General features: G+C 37.6%; 1 protein-coding gene across 4 annotated transcripts in view; it reads left to right on the top strand.

Moving 5' to 3' along the window:
- Fhos (Formin homology 2 domain containing) overlaps window positions 1-12799 on the top strand; it is a 140840-nt gene extending 128041 nt beyond the window's left edge. For 2 of the 4 annotated variants that reach the window (XM_087346263.1, XM_087346265.1), the window contains 9 exons: window positions 3703-3861; window positions 4217-4399; window positions 5131-5250; window positions 5621-5895; window positions 6315-6389; window positions 6908-7100; window positions 7686-7812; window positions 8070-8237; window positions 11822-12799. In XM_087346263.1, coding sequence (XP_087202389.1) covers window positions 3703-3861; window positions 4217-4399; window positions 5131-5250; window positions 5621-5895; window positions 6315-6389; window positions 6908-7100; window positions 7686-7812; window positions 8070-8237; window positions 11822-11895 — 1374 coding nt within the window. In that variant the 3' untranslated portion in view covers window positions 11896-12799. Of the gene's footprint in view, window positions 1-3700; window positions 3862-4216; window positions 4400-5130; window positions 5251-5620; window positions 5896-6314; window positions 6390-6907; window positions 7101-7685; window positions 7813-8069; window positions 8238-10334; window positions 10451-11821 lie in introns of all 4 variants that reach the window. The other 2 variants (XR_015534455.1, XM_087346264.1) reach the window with 2 other exon arrangements.
- The last annotated feature ends 4454 nt before the right edge of the window (window positions 12800-17253 follow it).

The raw sequence follows: 17253 nt of genomic DNA, 5'->3' as shown, positions 1-17253 counted from the left end.
TGAATATGTGGCGCAATACCCTAGAAGGATGTCACGTACTTGCCACCATGAGAACCTGAAATCTTGACGTTACTCTAACATTGATCCCATTTCCTTAAGAATGTATAAGCTGTGGTCACAACTGCCAGTGCAGCATTTAAAATCTGTATCTGAACTTGATACAGGTAGCCCTCGATTTACGCCAGGGATGCGTTCCTGGACGAACCGGCGTAAATTGAAACTCTTTTTATAATGTAAATCAATGGGAAGTCAATGACATGCGTTCCCAGCACCCAAACATTGACGATTAATATAATGACATTACATTTAAAGCTCTTAAATAACGTAAATAAAATAAAGGGAATTAAGAAAATATATATTTTATACACTTACAATCGGCAATTCGTTGGTCCCCGCGATTGACTGCGATTCTTTCATGTGATTGATGTGTACAGTCATCTCTGCTGTTATGCGATAGTTGCATTCATGTAAGACGCTGACCTATAGAAAATTGCATAGTAAGAATAACCCCGGTACCTCCGCAGAGATTAAATTAGCCCTTTGAAAGTTTAAAGCACCAGGAATTAAATTGCATAAGGGCAAACTCGCATATGCAAAAGTTTGCATTTCACAAACAGATTTTACCGATTCATCAATCTCTTCGGAGCAAGTTCGCGTTGACGAAACATACGTAATTGCAGAGATGACTATATTTATAATTTTTATTCAAAATCAGCGATGTAAGAATTATGATTTATTATAAGAATCAGTACGAGAAACATTATAACATATTATAAATAATAGTAAAATATTTTTTTTTCACTTTTTGACTTGTTTGTTTCAAAAGCCGTGTTATTCTGAATCGGCGCAAATCGAGGGTTACCTGTACTGTGTTTGCATGAAACATGAACTATCTCAAACTTGCATGCAGTGAAGATGCACTAAAAAGTACAATTGCTTAGAGAGACATTGATTTAAAGTGATGGGTGGAATTAAATATTATTATAATTAAATTTGAGAGGGTAAAATAATAAATAGAACCAGTATATGAAATCTGTTTTCAGTTTTTCTTTGTGTTGGATTATTTTTGTATGTCTTGCACATTGAATTTGGTATATTTTGATTACTGAGATGTTTGAAACAAGATTACATTGGTGTCAGAGTTCTCTATATATTGCATTATAGTTCAAATTTTTAACATTCATTGAAGTCGCTTAAAACATCTACAATACACAACTTCAAACCATTCAGCCAATCACTAAAATTTGATGTACTATTTGCTACTTAGTGAAAAACAGAACAGTAATACTACCCCTGCTGCCTCTCTCTTCTGGTATTTTCGCATAAGTGTTACACCAGCACTAACTTGCATTAATTTAATTTTTCCATTGAGTGGTACTCACTCACTGACTCTATGTTGCTTGCTGAGCTAACCAGATGTTTATAAAGAATTTACAGTTTATTACTTGAGAATCTGCAGTTTTTTTATAAAATAAGTGTGGTGCATGCAAGTATTTAACAGTGTGAACTAATACTTTTGTTTTTGTTTATTTTTGAAAAACGATTTTTTTGCTATAAATTTTTATTCATGGCATTTATAATGTTTTTAGCTTTGTTGTACACAGTTAATTTTACCAAAGGATCTTGATTATTTGGATATTTTTAAAAGCCTAAATTAAAGCTAGCTTTAAGAGTTAGGCATAAAAATGTTTTAAATGTTTTATGTATTAATTTCAAGTTTTTATTTTTAAAATGTTTAGTGAATAATTATATGTGACAGAAATAACAAATATGTTGAAGTGCTGCACAACCTTTCCACAAAACATAGCAATGTGCTTAGAAACCTTTAGATGGATGAAATTAAGAAAATATTTAAGGTTTTGGGAAATACTTTCAAAGATAAAATTGAAACGTGTCATCGTAACAGAATAATTTAAGTCCTTATTGTTTATATATAAAATTATTCTGATAGGGGCATTTTTGTTGCTGTCTTTGAAATTTAGCTCATAAGATAATGAACTATTTAGCCCCATATTGATCAGCTGCAGTCAGCTATCATTTATCTATGTGCAGATAGATCGTTTCAAATAAACTTCAGAATATCTGCTGCTTAAAAAAAATTCAAACAATATACATTCTGTAGACTCATGAGTAGACTCTTCACATTTAGTGATATGATTACTGAACCATTTTTTACTTTAACCTTTTGGATGTCTTACTTTTCGAATTAGCTGTTATCATAAAAGTAAATATGCCACATTATATTACTCAGCTCTGACATGCTTGATTCTAGTATTAAATGTGTTGAGCTGATTTGCAAGTAATTTTTAAAGTGGAATGTCACGGATTCGTCCGTGAACAGTTTTTGTAGGGTCTCGAAACAGCGTTGACTACAGTATGCCTCTTGGCAGCTGTGCATGAGTTGTGCAGCACTTGTCTGGGCTTCTTCTGTTGCTCTGCAGGTGCCTTGATTCTCAGACTCACTCCTGTACTGTGTACTATATTTTTGGCGCCCTGTTAAGTCCAGCAGGCTTTTGGTACTACTTACTTTTGTGCTTATTAATAACTGTATATTTCTTCCCTCACCTTTTGAATGGTCATCGTCACTGAATGGCATGCCGTCCTCTAGGAGGTAAGTGCTGGGGGTTTGGTGTAATGGTTTATGGTTTATCTCTAACTGGGTTTACAAGGTAGAATGTAAAAGAAACTTCTTGTACTGCAAAGTTTGAATAAAACCTCTAGTACAAAGGGCTTCATTCCTTCACATAATTTTTTTGTCCATTTAAATTCTGCACATTCTAATTGCTCATATAACTAGTTGCAGCACTAATATACAGTGAAATATTGATGCTATAAATATTTCTTAGTTTCTTCTGCAGTGAACAAATATTAAAGTCTGTTGTGTAATTTTATGCTAAGGAAAAGAAAATCTTCAAAATAGCCGATGAATATATGTACAGATGTTAGGCGAGTAAAATATATCTAGTGCAGTAACATAAAACATTTTATGTAGCAGAATGTGTATGGTAGCATGCAATTCACATTTTATTTGTTTCATTGAGAAAATATGTTTTTATTGCAGCAAAAGCCATTTTAATTGATTGTTGCATCAACAGAGATGATTAAAATATAATATAATTTCAAGAAAAGTTTGTTTAGAATCTGAGAATTTTGAACTAAAATAATTTTTTTTTAATATAATAGTTCTCTGTTGATAATTTTTTAAAAAAAAAAACGAATTTAGGTCTGGGTGAATGGGTTTAATTCATTCCACCATTCTCTGGCCATATTGATGTTTAAATCATTAAAACAATTCTAATAGTAATAGGAAAGTAAAATGTTTGTTTGGTCAATATATGTGACATATACAAATAATAACCAGCAATTTGTGTTCAAACTTCCAATTCAGGAGGAGGTGAAACTGGATGAAGTCAATTTCATGAAAAGAACTTCAGTCATGACTTGTTGCAATTACTGTTTATCCTACTTCCAAATACAAGAATGTGTGTTTTTTTTTTAGATTTTTGGCTCTTATGTTCTTTGTTTAACAAGTGGTGCTTTGTTTTTATATTCCTTAAGACTGCTTGTTTAAATTTTGCTTTGAAAGATAATAAAGTTTGTCCAAAAACAAACTACTGTAACAGTTTTTCATCTCCTCCTAATTGATAAAATCCTGTACCTGTTGTTACAAAAAAATAACCAACCACATTCTGTTGCATTCAGAAACAACAAGAAATGAATAAGAACAAGGAGATCATTGTGTTAGACCACAAGCGTTCAAATGCCATCAATATTGGTATGACGAAGTTGCCACCACCACGTTCTATCAAGACTGCAATTCTCAAGATGGATTCAACAGTTATGAATCGGGAAGGAATAGAGGTAGGTGGGTTAGTTGCCTACCTATTCTTCATTTATTTGCTCATCGTCAGTAGTGTCTGCATATTGACCTTTTGGTTCTATAAAAGATGGGCAATGTCTTGAATAGCTGACCAATTCCAAACTGCTCATGAGTGTTTCTGCTCTAGGGATTTTGTAAGATAAGGGGGGGATTGTGCAGATGTTTTGTTTTCCTCAAACTAAGACAAACATGTTATGGGGAAATTATTCAAGGTACATTCCATGTCAAGAAATTAAAGATAAGTTAAAAATGGTAAAATATGTATAGAGAAGTGCATAGATTACTTATATGAAAGATGTTGAGACATACTGAAATGTTTTTACTTTATCCGAACAGAAACTGTTGACAATGCTGCCAACAGAGGAGGAGAGGTCAAAGATCCAGGAAGCGCAGGTGGCAAATCCAGATATGCCACTTGGAAGCGCTGAACAGTTCCTGCTTACTCTGGCTTCCATCTCTGAACTTCCTGCACGCCTAAAGTTATGGGCCTTCAAACTTGACTTCGAGAACAGTGAAAAAGTATGACAAAATCACACATCTTCACTAATATAATAGTTTCACTCCAGTTTTAAAATATTGATAATGCTCAAGTTTTTAGGTTACCTTCTGCCTTGATTTCTCACAATTTTCTGCTTATATATCTTGTAATTACTTGATGCAGTGGACTTAGGTAAGATGTGAGCTTATTCACTACTGTCATTGCTCTGGTATGAAGAAATTTATTCCCTGGGAATGCTGTTTCCTTCTGGAGACTTTTAAATAGTTTCTGCACTTCTTGAATGGGTCATATGAGTCAGGGAGCATGCATGACACACGTGCCTCTTCATTTGGTTAAGCCATTCGTATCTGAACATAACACTGAATGAGACTACTAAATAAACTCAAAATAAATGTTCATTCTAGCCAAGACTCCGAGTTATTGGATTGTCTGGTGAAGGAGATCGCTGAGCTCTGGCTACATCTTAACAACATAAATAGAGTTTGGCTGTTCACTCTTACTAACATGATTTAACTATTCAGATGATGATGATATTGTGATTTTTGGTGCTGTGTAGATGCGTTGATAGATGCCATAATTTCAGAGAAAAACAGTCTCCATGTTCACGGCTGAAGAAAGTATGTTTCTGTGAAATTTAAACATAATTGAGCCTCCATGATACCAAATCCTAGAAGTTTATTGTCATCCTCACTGCTATGGAGATCTCAAATCTCTCATGATTCATATTCCGTTTTCTGTTTATTTCATTTAGGAAATAGCAGAGCCATTAATGGATCTAAAGCAGGGAATGGAGACCCTGAAAACGAACAAGACATTCCGTGGGATCCTCAGTACGTTGCTGTCAATAGGAATCTTTCTAAATGGCAATGAGGTGGGTTATAACAGCTTTTATTAATAATCAAGGAAGCAGTGGAATAATTTAACTGAATCAGCATGTTAAGTAAATAAATTAGGACCAAAGTGTTTTATTTAAACTGTAAATCTTGAAATCTGTGCATAGGTGATAACACATTTCACATTCTTCACATATTTTTTTTTGTAGTAATGTGTCTTGTGCTGCTAACCTAACACGTCTATAACTGCAATAGACCTGTGCTTTGAAATTGAGATTCTTGCTTTTTGTTCCTTTAGCAGGTATCGAGGAATCAAAGTATCTCTCGTCTATGGATTTCATGTATTCTAATATTTTGCTATGATATTTTATGTGGAAAACATCAACTAACCGTAAATGCTTGTTTCAGGTTAAGGGGTTCCAAGTTGAGTATTTGGCTAAAGTACCAGAGGTTAAGGATACGGTACACAAGCACTCCCTTCTACACCATTTGTGTCACATGGTAATGGAGAAGTTTCCTGAGTCAACTGATCTGTATTCAGAGATTGGGGCTGTGACCCGTGCGTCAAAGGTGGACTTCGATGAACTTTCTTCCAACATTCTCAAGATGGAACAAGAGTGCAAAGCATCCTGGGACCATCTTAAAGTCATTGCTAAACATGATGGCTCTACTATGAAAGCCAAGTACGTAGGTCAGATTTATACGATGGAAGGGTAAAATGACAGTGACAGGGAAATAGAAAGGAGACTTGAGAGATACTAAAATTTTGTATAATATTTTAAAAGATCATATGTTATTTTATATTTGCCAAGAGTATAAATCAGCTCATTTGACGTGATTAGACTGCAGGATTTTTATATACTGATATTTGCATTTTTGTTGGCTTGGAAGAATAAAAACAATTACAAAATGTTTGTTTACTGATTATGAATTTTTAAGCAATATAAATGCTGATCCTGGATGAAAGAATCCCCAAAAAATTATAATAGACTCATGTTGATTTTAAAATAATATGTTGGAGATTTTAGGCTTACGCCTGTCTCCCTTTGACACTCCAAAATTTGTTTTCCTTGTGACAAGTTGGTCACTGGTTTTGTTCCAGGATGTCGGACTTCCTAGCAGACTGTGCTGAGAGAATTATTGTGCTGAGCATTGTTCATCGTCGTGTGATGAATAGGTGAGTTTAATATTGCAGTGACAATGATTGAGTTACAAATTTCTTGTTGCTTGCTCCACCTGTTGATATTTCTCTATTGTCGCACAACGTGCATAAAATTAATTAACAATGGCAGGTAATATCTGTCCATCCACATTTCATTGTTGAAAAAATCCAACAGACTTTGACAAAAGTGGGGTTTGGGGATGTGTATGAATTATTTTCAGTTGAATTTGAATTTTGGTATGCATCTGTTCTGTAAATTAAACTGAAACCAAATTTCATAGCTGTTTTTAAAATTTACTCAACACACACACAGTTACAAAAAAATAAGACTTCATTAATATGAACAGCTTGTAATTGAATATGTTTTTATATAATTATATTTAATGAACTGCTAGGAAAAGGTTTTGACTGTGTAATATAAAGAACTTTGTAGCAGTGAATTAGTTTATGTGCAAGAAATTAATACCAGGGCAGGTGTAATATACAAAATTACAAATAATGCATTTGGAAAGTGAACTAATGGATGTGTGCAGGTTTCACAAGTTTCTGCTTTGGCTGGGCATTCCACTGCATCGCGTGGCAGATACAAAGCCCAATGAGTTCTGTCGCATTGTGTCAGAATTCTCGCTAGAGTACCGCACGACACGAGAACGTGTATTGCAGCAGTTGGAAAAGAAGGCAAACCACCGTGAACGTAATAAGACGCGTGGAAAGATGATTACTGAGGTATGTTTACATGACCTAAATTGAATTGTCTAAAATTTATTTCTTCTTAAAATTTATAATTAATAACAAGTGGACATTAATATTTCTTTCACATGCTCAGAATGTTGCAAAATAATTTGTCCAGCTCTGTAAATGGATATATATTTGGAATATAAAAGGACTTGTTTCAAACTGGCAAAATTACACAAAATTGTTTACTGTCAAAAAACTGATAGGTGATGAACATGACAAATCTGGAAAGTGATAGTGTTCATTTTCTGAACTAAATGATGTAATATGAAATCATGAAGTCATTCTTCATCACTTTGTTGAGGGAACCATCAACTACTAACATAATGATGGTAAGAATTACCTCAACCTGTAGTTCTCGCACTGGACAGCAGAATTGCAGGAAACTTCTTTTTGAACCATGTCAAATTTTAATTTTATAGCTCATTTATTTCTTACTAGTTGTCAGAAACTGTTAGTCCTGTGAGATAGTGAGACACTAAAAATTATGACACAACAAAAGGTTTAACGATGTATTTAACAGCAACAGGCTTCTCATCATAAAGGATAATATTTCATGTTTATTTAATGTTGCAGGTAGTAAAATTTCGTACAAAGGAAGATCGAGCAGATGCAGAACTGAGGCAGCTTTTGGGCAGTGACATGTCCGATGCAGAGAGCATCCATGGCACCTTGCCTTGGCGGCGACAGCGCAGGGACCTGGGTCAGTTAAGCATGCATCTGCTACAGGTTGCTAATAAAATATAAGCCCTTGTAATGACTTGAGCTTAATATGGTATATTGAATGTAAGTGGTGGAAAGGAAAGTTATTGTGAAGATTTCTGTCTACTGGGTTGTTGCGCTGTGTAGTCTGGATGATGTTTACCAATGTTTCAGAACCCAGAAGACAGAAATCTTCATACTCACCGCTGTGAAAATCTCAGATCTTAACGAAAGTTATTGTGTTATTTTTTGCTGTAGGACGCACAGTGTTGAGTCCACTTGGGCAGCAGGAAACGGTGAACGGTAATCTTACGGATGGTGATGATGAAATTTTGGAGAGTCTTGTGAAGACAGCAACCAAAGCTCCAGGCACTCGTACGACCCCACGTGAGAGGAAACGTACACGTCACGCTGACCGAAAATCCTGTAAGTATTCACATGTAGAGGAGAAGGGAATAGGTTTAAGACAAGAACTTTTAAAAAACTTTCATCCAGGGTGACAGGCATCTTGCATTTTATAGGGAGTGTGAAGTCTTTGAAGATCGTGTTGAAATAAAATGCTCTAAGACACCAACACTTATAACAGAACCAAAAATTCCACCTCCCAGACCCACAATTTTTCTCTGTAAGATATATCCTTATATTATCTTCCCAACTCTTTCTCAGTCCCTGAAATGTCAGTTTTCCAAGAGGTTAGCTCACCAGTTATTTTACCAGTGGTGTGTTATAATTTGTTTTTCATATATAATCTGTTTTTATTTTATCAAACATTTTGGGGAACTTTTTAGTGTAGTCATATGTGCAGATTCCTAAACATTGCAAGTTGGTGCTAAACTGAACCTAATGTAACATTACCCTCATCTATCTAACAATATTTCTTTACATAATACTTTCCAGAGTTACTAAAGTTATGTATTGTTTTAATGTGTGCCTTTCTTTTCTTTCGTAATTGATGATCATAGTAAAAGCCAGAAGCTAATTCTGAGTAGCGTCGTGTAGCGGTGTCAGATTTCATAGTAACTGGTGTCATGCTTTATTAATTGAGCATGTACTGTGTGGGGAATGAGCTGAACTGCATTCCTGTCCTTAACCGCTGTCCTACTTGAGCGATTAAATGCAAGCGGTGCGAGTTACGTGGGTGAAGCGGAAATACGAGGTGCAATCGAAAGGTTTCCAGACTGCGCGTATAAAAACCCGTACACTTATCTCAGGTATTAAATTCATCCATCACCCTCGAAGTAGTTCCCCTGGGAGTGAACACAACGATCCCAGCGCCGCTGCCAAGCCTGGAAGCATCTCTGGAAATCTTTCTTTGTCAGCCTGTCAAGCACCATCTGCGATTCTGCCTGAATCTCTTCTATCGTCTCAAATCTCCTTCCCTTTAGCTGAATTTTCATCTTTGGGAAGAGGAAGAAGTCACACGGAGCTTAGAAAGGAAGTTGGGGTCGATTCTTGCAAGATCTTTGAGCTCCTGACAAACGAGAAGTCGATTCTGCTTCTGGTCCTCAGACAGGATGCGTCGCATGTGGAGTTCTTCCTTTAGAATCAGCTGACAGGTCCCATAGCCTATCCCAACAATGTCGCACAAGTCGTTGATGGTACGACGTCGATCTTCGTGAATGGCCTGCCGAATCTTCGTAACATTTTCGGGCGTTGTGCTCGAAGATGGTCGTCCAGAACGCTCGTCATCATGGACAGAGGCTCGGCCATTTTTAAAACGTGAATGCCACACAAAAGTTTTTGCACGACCCATTGCGGACACCCCAAATGCTTGCTTTAGCATTTCATAGGTTTCCGTAGCCGTTTTGGCGAGTATTTGGCAAAATTTGATGCACACGCCATTCCGAAATCGCAGGAGGGTCGGTGTAATGCACTACCAAAACGCCCGTAACTAAGAAACAAATGCTAATTCGATGATGCCGGCTGGCACACTGATTCACTATGAATGTAGACCGCACCCCCTAGCGGCAGAAGCTCGTACTACATACGGTTCGTCCTCTATTGACACAGTCTGGAAACTTTCCGATCGCACCTCGTATCAAACTGGCCGTTTGTGTGGCGCTGTCCTAGGTTGCAGCGAAGTGGTCAGGACAGGGAAGCGGCCAATGTCCGAGATCAAATATTTTGATATTTTCGCGCGAGTCGCTGCGCTGGCCAGTAAGGCGCATGCGCAAGAAAGCTCTGACCATGCAGTACACAGAAGGTGCATGCGCAGGAAGGCCGTGTGCTTCTATTGCGGTCTCTCACGTAGGACACAAGAAGCGATTCCCCGCTTCATATGACACCCCATGTTGCTTATGCAGCTCAGGTAGCTCGCTTGTTATCGCTTACGTAGGACATTGCCTTAATGTCTGCTCTTCATGCCTGCTTGTGTTTAAGTACATTTACTTAAGATGTTAAGGCTTAAGTTTACAGCATCTGTTGGTTCGCCTGCCTGCCCGCCTCCCCAACCAGTTCCCAGTTCCTTGTAATAGGGGCTGAGGGAGTTTGGCCTAATGCTTACCTATTGGTTTGTCCCTGCAGTAAAGCGGTCACGAACGCGGGAGAATAACCCACTGGAGGGTGGTAGGGAGTCACCTTAGTACTGTGGTATGTTACTTGGAGATTACAGGATGCCTGTTTGTTGCTGGCTGTTACAGGTTATTGTGCTTATATGTCGCTTACTGGCTGTTCATTAAATTGTGTTTCTAACGTGTTCTCATGTGCTGAGTTTGTTGAATTCTGTGTCCGTGTGTTATTTTGTAGCTGTTCACTGATTTACATCATATTTCAGCCTGTTTTTATATTGCATGATAACTTAATTGGATTCTGTTTTTTAGCTAAGATATGTGACATGTTTTGGACTGTGAACCCGTTGTTTCCGTTTTGAAGTTGCGTACTGTGTGGACTGGCCAATGGTAGTTTTTAACGTCTACCCAGGATCATAAAACTTTCTGAAATAGATCAGTGCGTCAGCTCTTTGGCTTTATACTAGATCAATGTTAATTGTCTTCTGTTGCAATAACTTAACTCCTGGATGAAGATTTCTGTCTTCTGGATTGTTGCGCTGTGTAGTCTGGTCGATATTCATCGCCCTGATGTCGGTGGCAGTATGACCTATGAAACGTCGGTTGACATCGACCAGACTACACAGCGCAACAACCCAGAAGAGAGAAATCTTCATACTCACTTCTGCGAAAACCTCAAATCTTACTTAACTCCTGGATGTTTCTTTGTGACTGTTCTTTGAATTCTGTTGCTGTTTGGTGTGTACTGTTTCCTCACTTGCTTGAATTTCGCTGGGTTACAACAAAAGATGCTTAACAGTATACATGGATGGGAAGAATAGTGATTCATAACATTTCTTTCTGTGAATTAATTTTGGTAAGTATTTTCAAAGACATTAAATTGTAATAGATGATGAATATGCCCGCATCTGTGCGTGTTGCGATTTCCGTAAATTTCATCATTGAAGAGTAATTATCATTTCTAAGATATTTTCCGAGTATACTCTTAGTTCTTTGCGCTGATTTCTAAGCTAGCATGTTGTAGAACCTTTCTCCCTTTAGCGCTACTGATATTTCTGAATGCTCTGCTGTAAAGAGTGCCATAGCATGCAACTAAATACTTACCATCTAAGGTCTTGGAATATATGTCACATCTCACATTAAAGGCGTGAAGGCACGTCCGCAGTTACAGTTTTTATTTTTGTCTTTTACTTTGTTCAAGTCACTAGCTTATAATTCTGTCTCATGCTTCTTGCCAGTTTTTTTAATTATATTTTTGACTAATTTCATTAAGCAGAGACCTAGAAAAGCTATCAGTTGATCAGCTAGTCAAATTCTATGCCTTTCATGGACTTCAGGGGTTCGCTAATGCATTCATAAGAGTCTTTTAATTCCAGTGCCCTGTGACATGACAGTTTTATGCTCAAGTTGTGTCTTTAATGGTTAAGGAAACTTATTTCACATTTAATATAATGGAATAGGAATGAATACGTAGTGGTAGTAGTACGTTGTGCTGTGTTTCAGTGCGGAGAACGCTGAAAAATGGCCTTTCTGATGAAGAGAAAAAGCTCCTGTCAGCATACATCAAGGGTTACTGAACCGGAGAACTCTAAGTCTGTGTACAAAGACTGTGATACGCAGCAAATGACTGCTGTCTGTCCGCGCTATACAATTGTTTGGGCGGGTGGCTGTTGTGATATTACTCGTGCAATGAGTGGACTTAAAAGATGCATTCTGCTCTTCGTACGCTGTCGCGCAGAAGCATGATATTCTACCATCGGTGTCTCTTTGAAATCAACACGAAAGAACCTCTGTGTGTGTTGATGACACCACCGTTGCACACTGATGTAAGGTGTGTTCCTAGTCTGTTTCTACCAGTGACTTCTGTATATGCAGAATTAGAATTAATTTCTTATAAGTTAACGTTGTGTTACGTTGTTAAGTATGTGCTCTGTATCATGTATGGTATATATTCTGCATTATGTCCATTGCAAGGAATGCAAAATCTTCAGCTGATACAGTACCACTTTCTGGTATCAGTATTTTAAAGAGCACGACATTCAGGTGTCTGATATTTTTGAGGTTTCGGTTTCGTAGCAAACCAAGCATGATCCTTTTATTGGTTATCTGGTGAATGATAACATCACAAGCACTGAATATTATGTGAATATTAGATGAAATGAAGTGCTTCGTAGACGAGATTTTGTACGTGACGATGACAGCGTTGTTAAGACTTGTAGATAAAATTGTATCTTTGTTTTTATGCTGAAATCATAATTTTGTACAAATGAATATATTAAACTTTGTTTTCCTCAACCCAGAAAGATGATGTATGTAACTTTGCATGCCACGAAGGTCGACTGGTCTAGCACCGATTTCCTGGTGGCCGTCCTAACGCTGCCGCGTTTGGAAGGTATGACGGCTGCAAGTTGAGTATGTCGCTGCTGGTGTGCAGGTGATGTAGGCCTCAATGAGTCATTAAATGCTCTTGAAACAGTTAAATATGTAGTGATTTTACACTCCTTTTCAGTGTTATGTACTTGAAATCCAGTTGCAACTTATTCTTCTTCTTCTATGGCTCTCCAGTCCGTATTCGGTCCATGGCCTCCTCAATTCTCCTCTCCTATTCGGTCCTCTGTTAGGTCTGTCTGTCCGAGGCTTTGATTGAGGTTTCGAAACATCTTCCTTTTTACGGTGCAAGGTTGTCAGCCTTGCGACCAACCCCCAACCTGGAGGACCAGGGTACCTGTCTTAGTCTGACCTCTCCCTCTCGACCAACCCTACCAGTGGCTATGCTACCGCCAGCATAGCTACTGAACATTAATTACCTGAAACTCTGGTAGTAGAATACGAAACTTCTACATCATTAACACGAAAGCCCACCATTGGACAAGGTCCTTAATTTTTAATCTTATCCCTTTGTCTCCTTCTTAGTCTTTCTGAGAGGTTTCCCCACCAAAATGCTGTATGCATTTCTTATCAAGTATTCCAAGCTAAATTTCCAGTTAATCATGACCTTGGTTTCACTATCCCATCCGTACTATGTTTCATGTATGAATCATGAAGTTACTGTCGCTTATTTAACAGCTGCAAAGGTAAAGTTGTCTGTGTAAGCATCGTGTCGTGAACACAGTCTTCATTGAAGAGCTAATTGTCATTCAGCTGGTAAAGAAATTCCTTGCCTTTAATGGACCCCTGGGGTTCACAACCGTGTTCACAAATTTTTTTTTGAGTGTGCGGGACTGATATTCTTGTGCGTTTAAAAAAGTAAGTGTGGAGACGGCTGTTTCCTGAGATGGTCAATGTGTTTTCTAGAAGACTTTCTTGGGATCTATGATAGTGGTTGATTTATTATACCAATGAGATGGTAAAGTTGCGTCATATTGTAATATAATAAATATATATTTAAATCTTGTCCGTCTAATCACAATAAAGTCTTATTAAAATATTACAATAATTAACATTTAAAATATTAAATGATGTTCTTTATCGAAATATTCGATTTACATTAGACCATCATTTTTTCACAACATGTTTCAGTTCCTAAAAGAACTATCTTCAGGTGTATATAATTATATAAAAAGATTCAAATCAATAATAACTTAAATACAATTTCTGAAATACATATATATATATTTATTATACCAGCATTGTGTCAAACATTTTGTACGGTATATTTAATGCACATGACATTTTGTAAAATCTGTAAGACGTATCAATCCTAGGAACTTTTGGCTTCTTGGCTACTAAGCTGGAATGCCCATGGATGTTCCACGTCAGTATCTTGTCTTAACTTTTAAACTCTTGATCGTGTGACGCAGGGGAAGCTGGAGATGTGGGTAGACATTTCCCAGTGGGAGAGCTGCCCCGCTCTCCTCAGGTCGCTATATCCTCCCAAAGCCTCAGGCGTATGAACTTCTACTCATCATCTGGAATACAGAGGATGCGATATTAGAAGAATACAACATCATAACTGGACTGAAGATGTTTAACATCTGCGTAAGAGGTTGGTGTCATAAGTCTCTCCCAAGCAAAAAAATCTGGAGCACTGAACGTAGTATTTGATTGGTTAGATCTTCGTATTCGGGAGGTCCCGGGTTCAAATCTCAGCCAGGACAGGTTTTCGTGAATTTAGTCAGTCACTCCATGCAAATGCTGGGATAGTACTTTAAAAATAGGCCACGACAGCTTCCTTCCGCGTCTGTTCCACATAATTTTTCATTGTAATGGTCCCATTCGATGCATATAGTCTTGAGTTATGAAAAAAACTCGTTGAATAAACGAAATAAATGTGGATCTAAACGTAATAGTAACTGAGATGATAAAGTTGCGTCATATTGTGATAATTATATATTTGTTAAAATATTGTCAGTCTAATCACAATAAAATTCCTATTAAATATTAAAATATTACCATAATTAAAATTTAAATGTTAATTATGGTAATATTTTAATATTTAATAGGAATTTTATTGTGATTAGACTGACAATATTTGAACAAATAAACAAATATGTAGTAGTAACTCTTTGTTATTTGATTCATAATAAGAACCAGTCTAGTGTCGGTTTTTTAAGTGGAGTTCAACTCACACGTTGAGATCGGTAAAGTAACATCTGCTTTGAGTCATTATAATTATTAGTGCATAAAATGGGCGCAGAGCTATATCGTGTTTGTTCGTCTGTCCGTCCGCATGTTTAAATTCCGATAGTGTGTGACTGGTATGTTCCTGAATGTCTGCGGAAATAATGTCGAATGCACACGAAAGCAAATCGGTAATAATAATAATAATAATTCATCTTTTATAAATGACTGTTGTAGGTTAATATTCCATATTATAATATGTATACATTTTTTGGACACACTGCGTGTTCAACCCAGCTTCGGCACGTCACAACTGACAGGCACCTCGTGTTTCATAAGTTAATAAAAGTGGACTTCCAGAAGTTATCGTCGGGCAGCCGTAACTCATCGGTCTGTGTCAAATCGAGGAATAAACAGGGATCGTGGCTCTTCACAGGTTGACGGCTAAGGCGAGGACTCCCACAGCACGGACTTCCGCGGAAGGAGCTTAGTGTTCCCGTTAAGTCACGTTGCGCTAGGGGACAGGATTCTAATCTAGAGAAAGCAGTCTCTAATTTCAATCAAGCTCTACACCTTCTCAAAGGATGTCTTCTCGGGTAAGTCTACATCCAAATGCCCTTAAAATTACGTCAATCGCTGTGGTGATGGAGGCAGCATTGACCTCTCAAATGGTGGTAAACTTCTTCCACACTACACGGCGCTACAACTCAACACTACAGTCCACATCACCGCACGTCGTGGACGAGTGGTTAGCACTCCTGCTTCTGCGAATTTATTGCTAAAAAGAAGCTACACTGGCAATTAAACGAGACATTAAATTCCGAAAAACTTTTATATGAATAATTGCTTATTTTTATACAGAAGAATTCTTATTCAAATGTTCGTAGCTTCTGTTTGTAGTACGTTATCCTAATCTTTCGTCCTGACGTTTGAATATTTTTAAAATGCAAGCATATTTCTTTCACGTTAGGGCGCCATGGTATCCAAATGTTTTGAATCTGCTTCCGAACGTTGTTTACCCTAACGGAAAGACCGCAACCATCAGCTGTCATCGCCATAAATTTAGCTGAAGACGCACTAAACCCAAGTGACGAGATTCCATCATATATAAAACTTTCGGCATACAGATTAACAGTTCCATTTGTTTTTCGTTTTGTAAGAGCACGTGGGCTTCACACAGAGTTGATTCAAACTAGAGAGCGTCTTGATGCCGAAACGTCTTACAGCCGAAGCTTCCAGATGTGCGAGTGTTTCAATGCTTATGTTGGCAGGCGGCCAAATCTGTCCACCCTGCGATCGTCAAGATTTTGTGTACTTTGGACGCTGATCAGAATTTTAATTACCCTCCAGGTCCCAAACGTTTTTATGCGACTCAGATTCACCTATTTGACTCGTAATCATGTAATGTATTCAAGGTTTATTATTATTATTATTAAGTGTTCTGTCTTACGACAGGTCCATTGCTCTGCCCAAAAAGAGCTCTCCAGTTGTCCCTATTCTCGGCTTCTCGCTTTAATTCCTGGAACTTTATCTTCTTTCCTTGTTTCAGATGGTCGGTTAGCTGTATCCGTCTTCTTCCCAGTCCTCGCTTTCCTTCAACCTGGCCTTCGGTGATATCACTCAGTAACCCATTCCTTATCATAATATGTCCCAGCCAGTTAGCTTTCCTTCGTGTAATCGCCTGCAGAATGCTTCTTTGCTCGTTGACTCTCCTCAATACTTCTTCGTTGGTCACTCGATCCGTCCACCTGATCTTCTCTATTCTTCTCTAACACCACATTTCAAAACTCTCCAGGTATTTCTGTTCCTTCTTCCTGAGTGTCCAAGTCTCTGCTCCATACGTAACACTTCACTAGTCTCTTCTTCATCTCCAAGCCCAACTTGCTAGTGAGAAGTATCCTCTTCTTGACGAAAGCTGCCTTGGCCATGGCTATCCTTGCTTTTACTTCCTTGGTGCATAGGGCGTCCGTCGTGACTATGCTTCCCAAGTACTTGAAATGCTCCACATTCTCCATCTGTTGGTTTCCAATTACAACGTTCAATGGTTCTGCTCTCGGTGCTATCCTCATTACCTTTGATTTTTCAATGTTGATTTCCATTCCATACTCTCTACCTGTTTCCACTAACTTGTCCATCATGTTCTGTAATTCCTCCTCTTCCTTCGCCAATACTACTAAGTCGTCTGCATACTTTACATACATACTTTCAAGGTTTATTTTACAATAATTTATTATTTATGTAAGTAACAAGATCAGTAGTGAATCCTCGACTACAAGAAGTCAGGTCGCATGGAAATTCTATATTATTAACTCCCCTCCTAACAGCTGCATCCAAATTCTAAAGGATGTGTTGCGTTATTAATTAAACATTTTATT

This window comes from Zootermopsis nevadensis, unplaced genomic scaffold (genome assembly GCF_977971745.1).
Source record: "Zootermopsis nevadensis isolate Lab colony 2312 unplaced genomic scaffold, Znev_1.0 Znev_ptg000010l, whole genome shotgun sequence".
Classification (NCBI taxonomy): Eukaryota; Metazoa; Arthropoda; class Insecta; order Blattodea; family Termopsidae; genus Zootermopsis; species Zootermopsis nevadensis.
The sequence above is the reverse complement of the archived record's forward strand: the minus strand, read 5'-3'. Positions and strand labels throughout refer to the sequence as shown.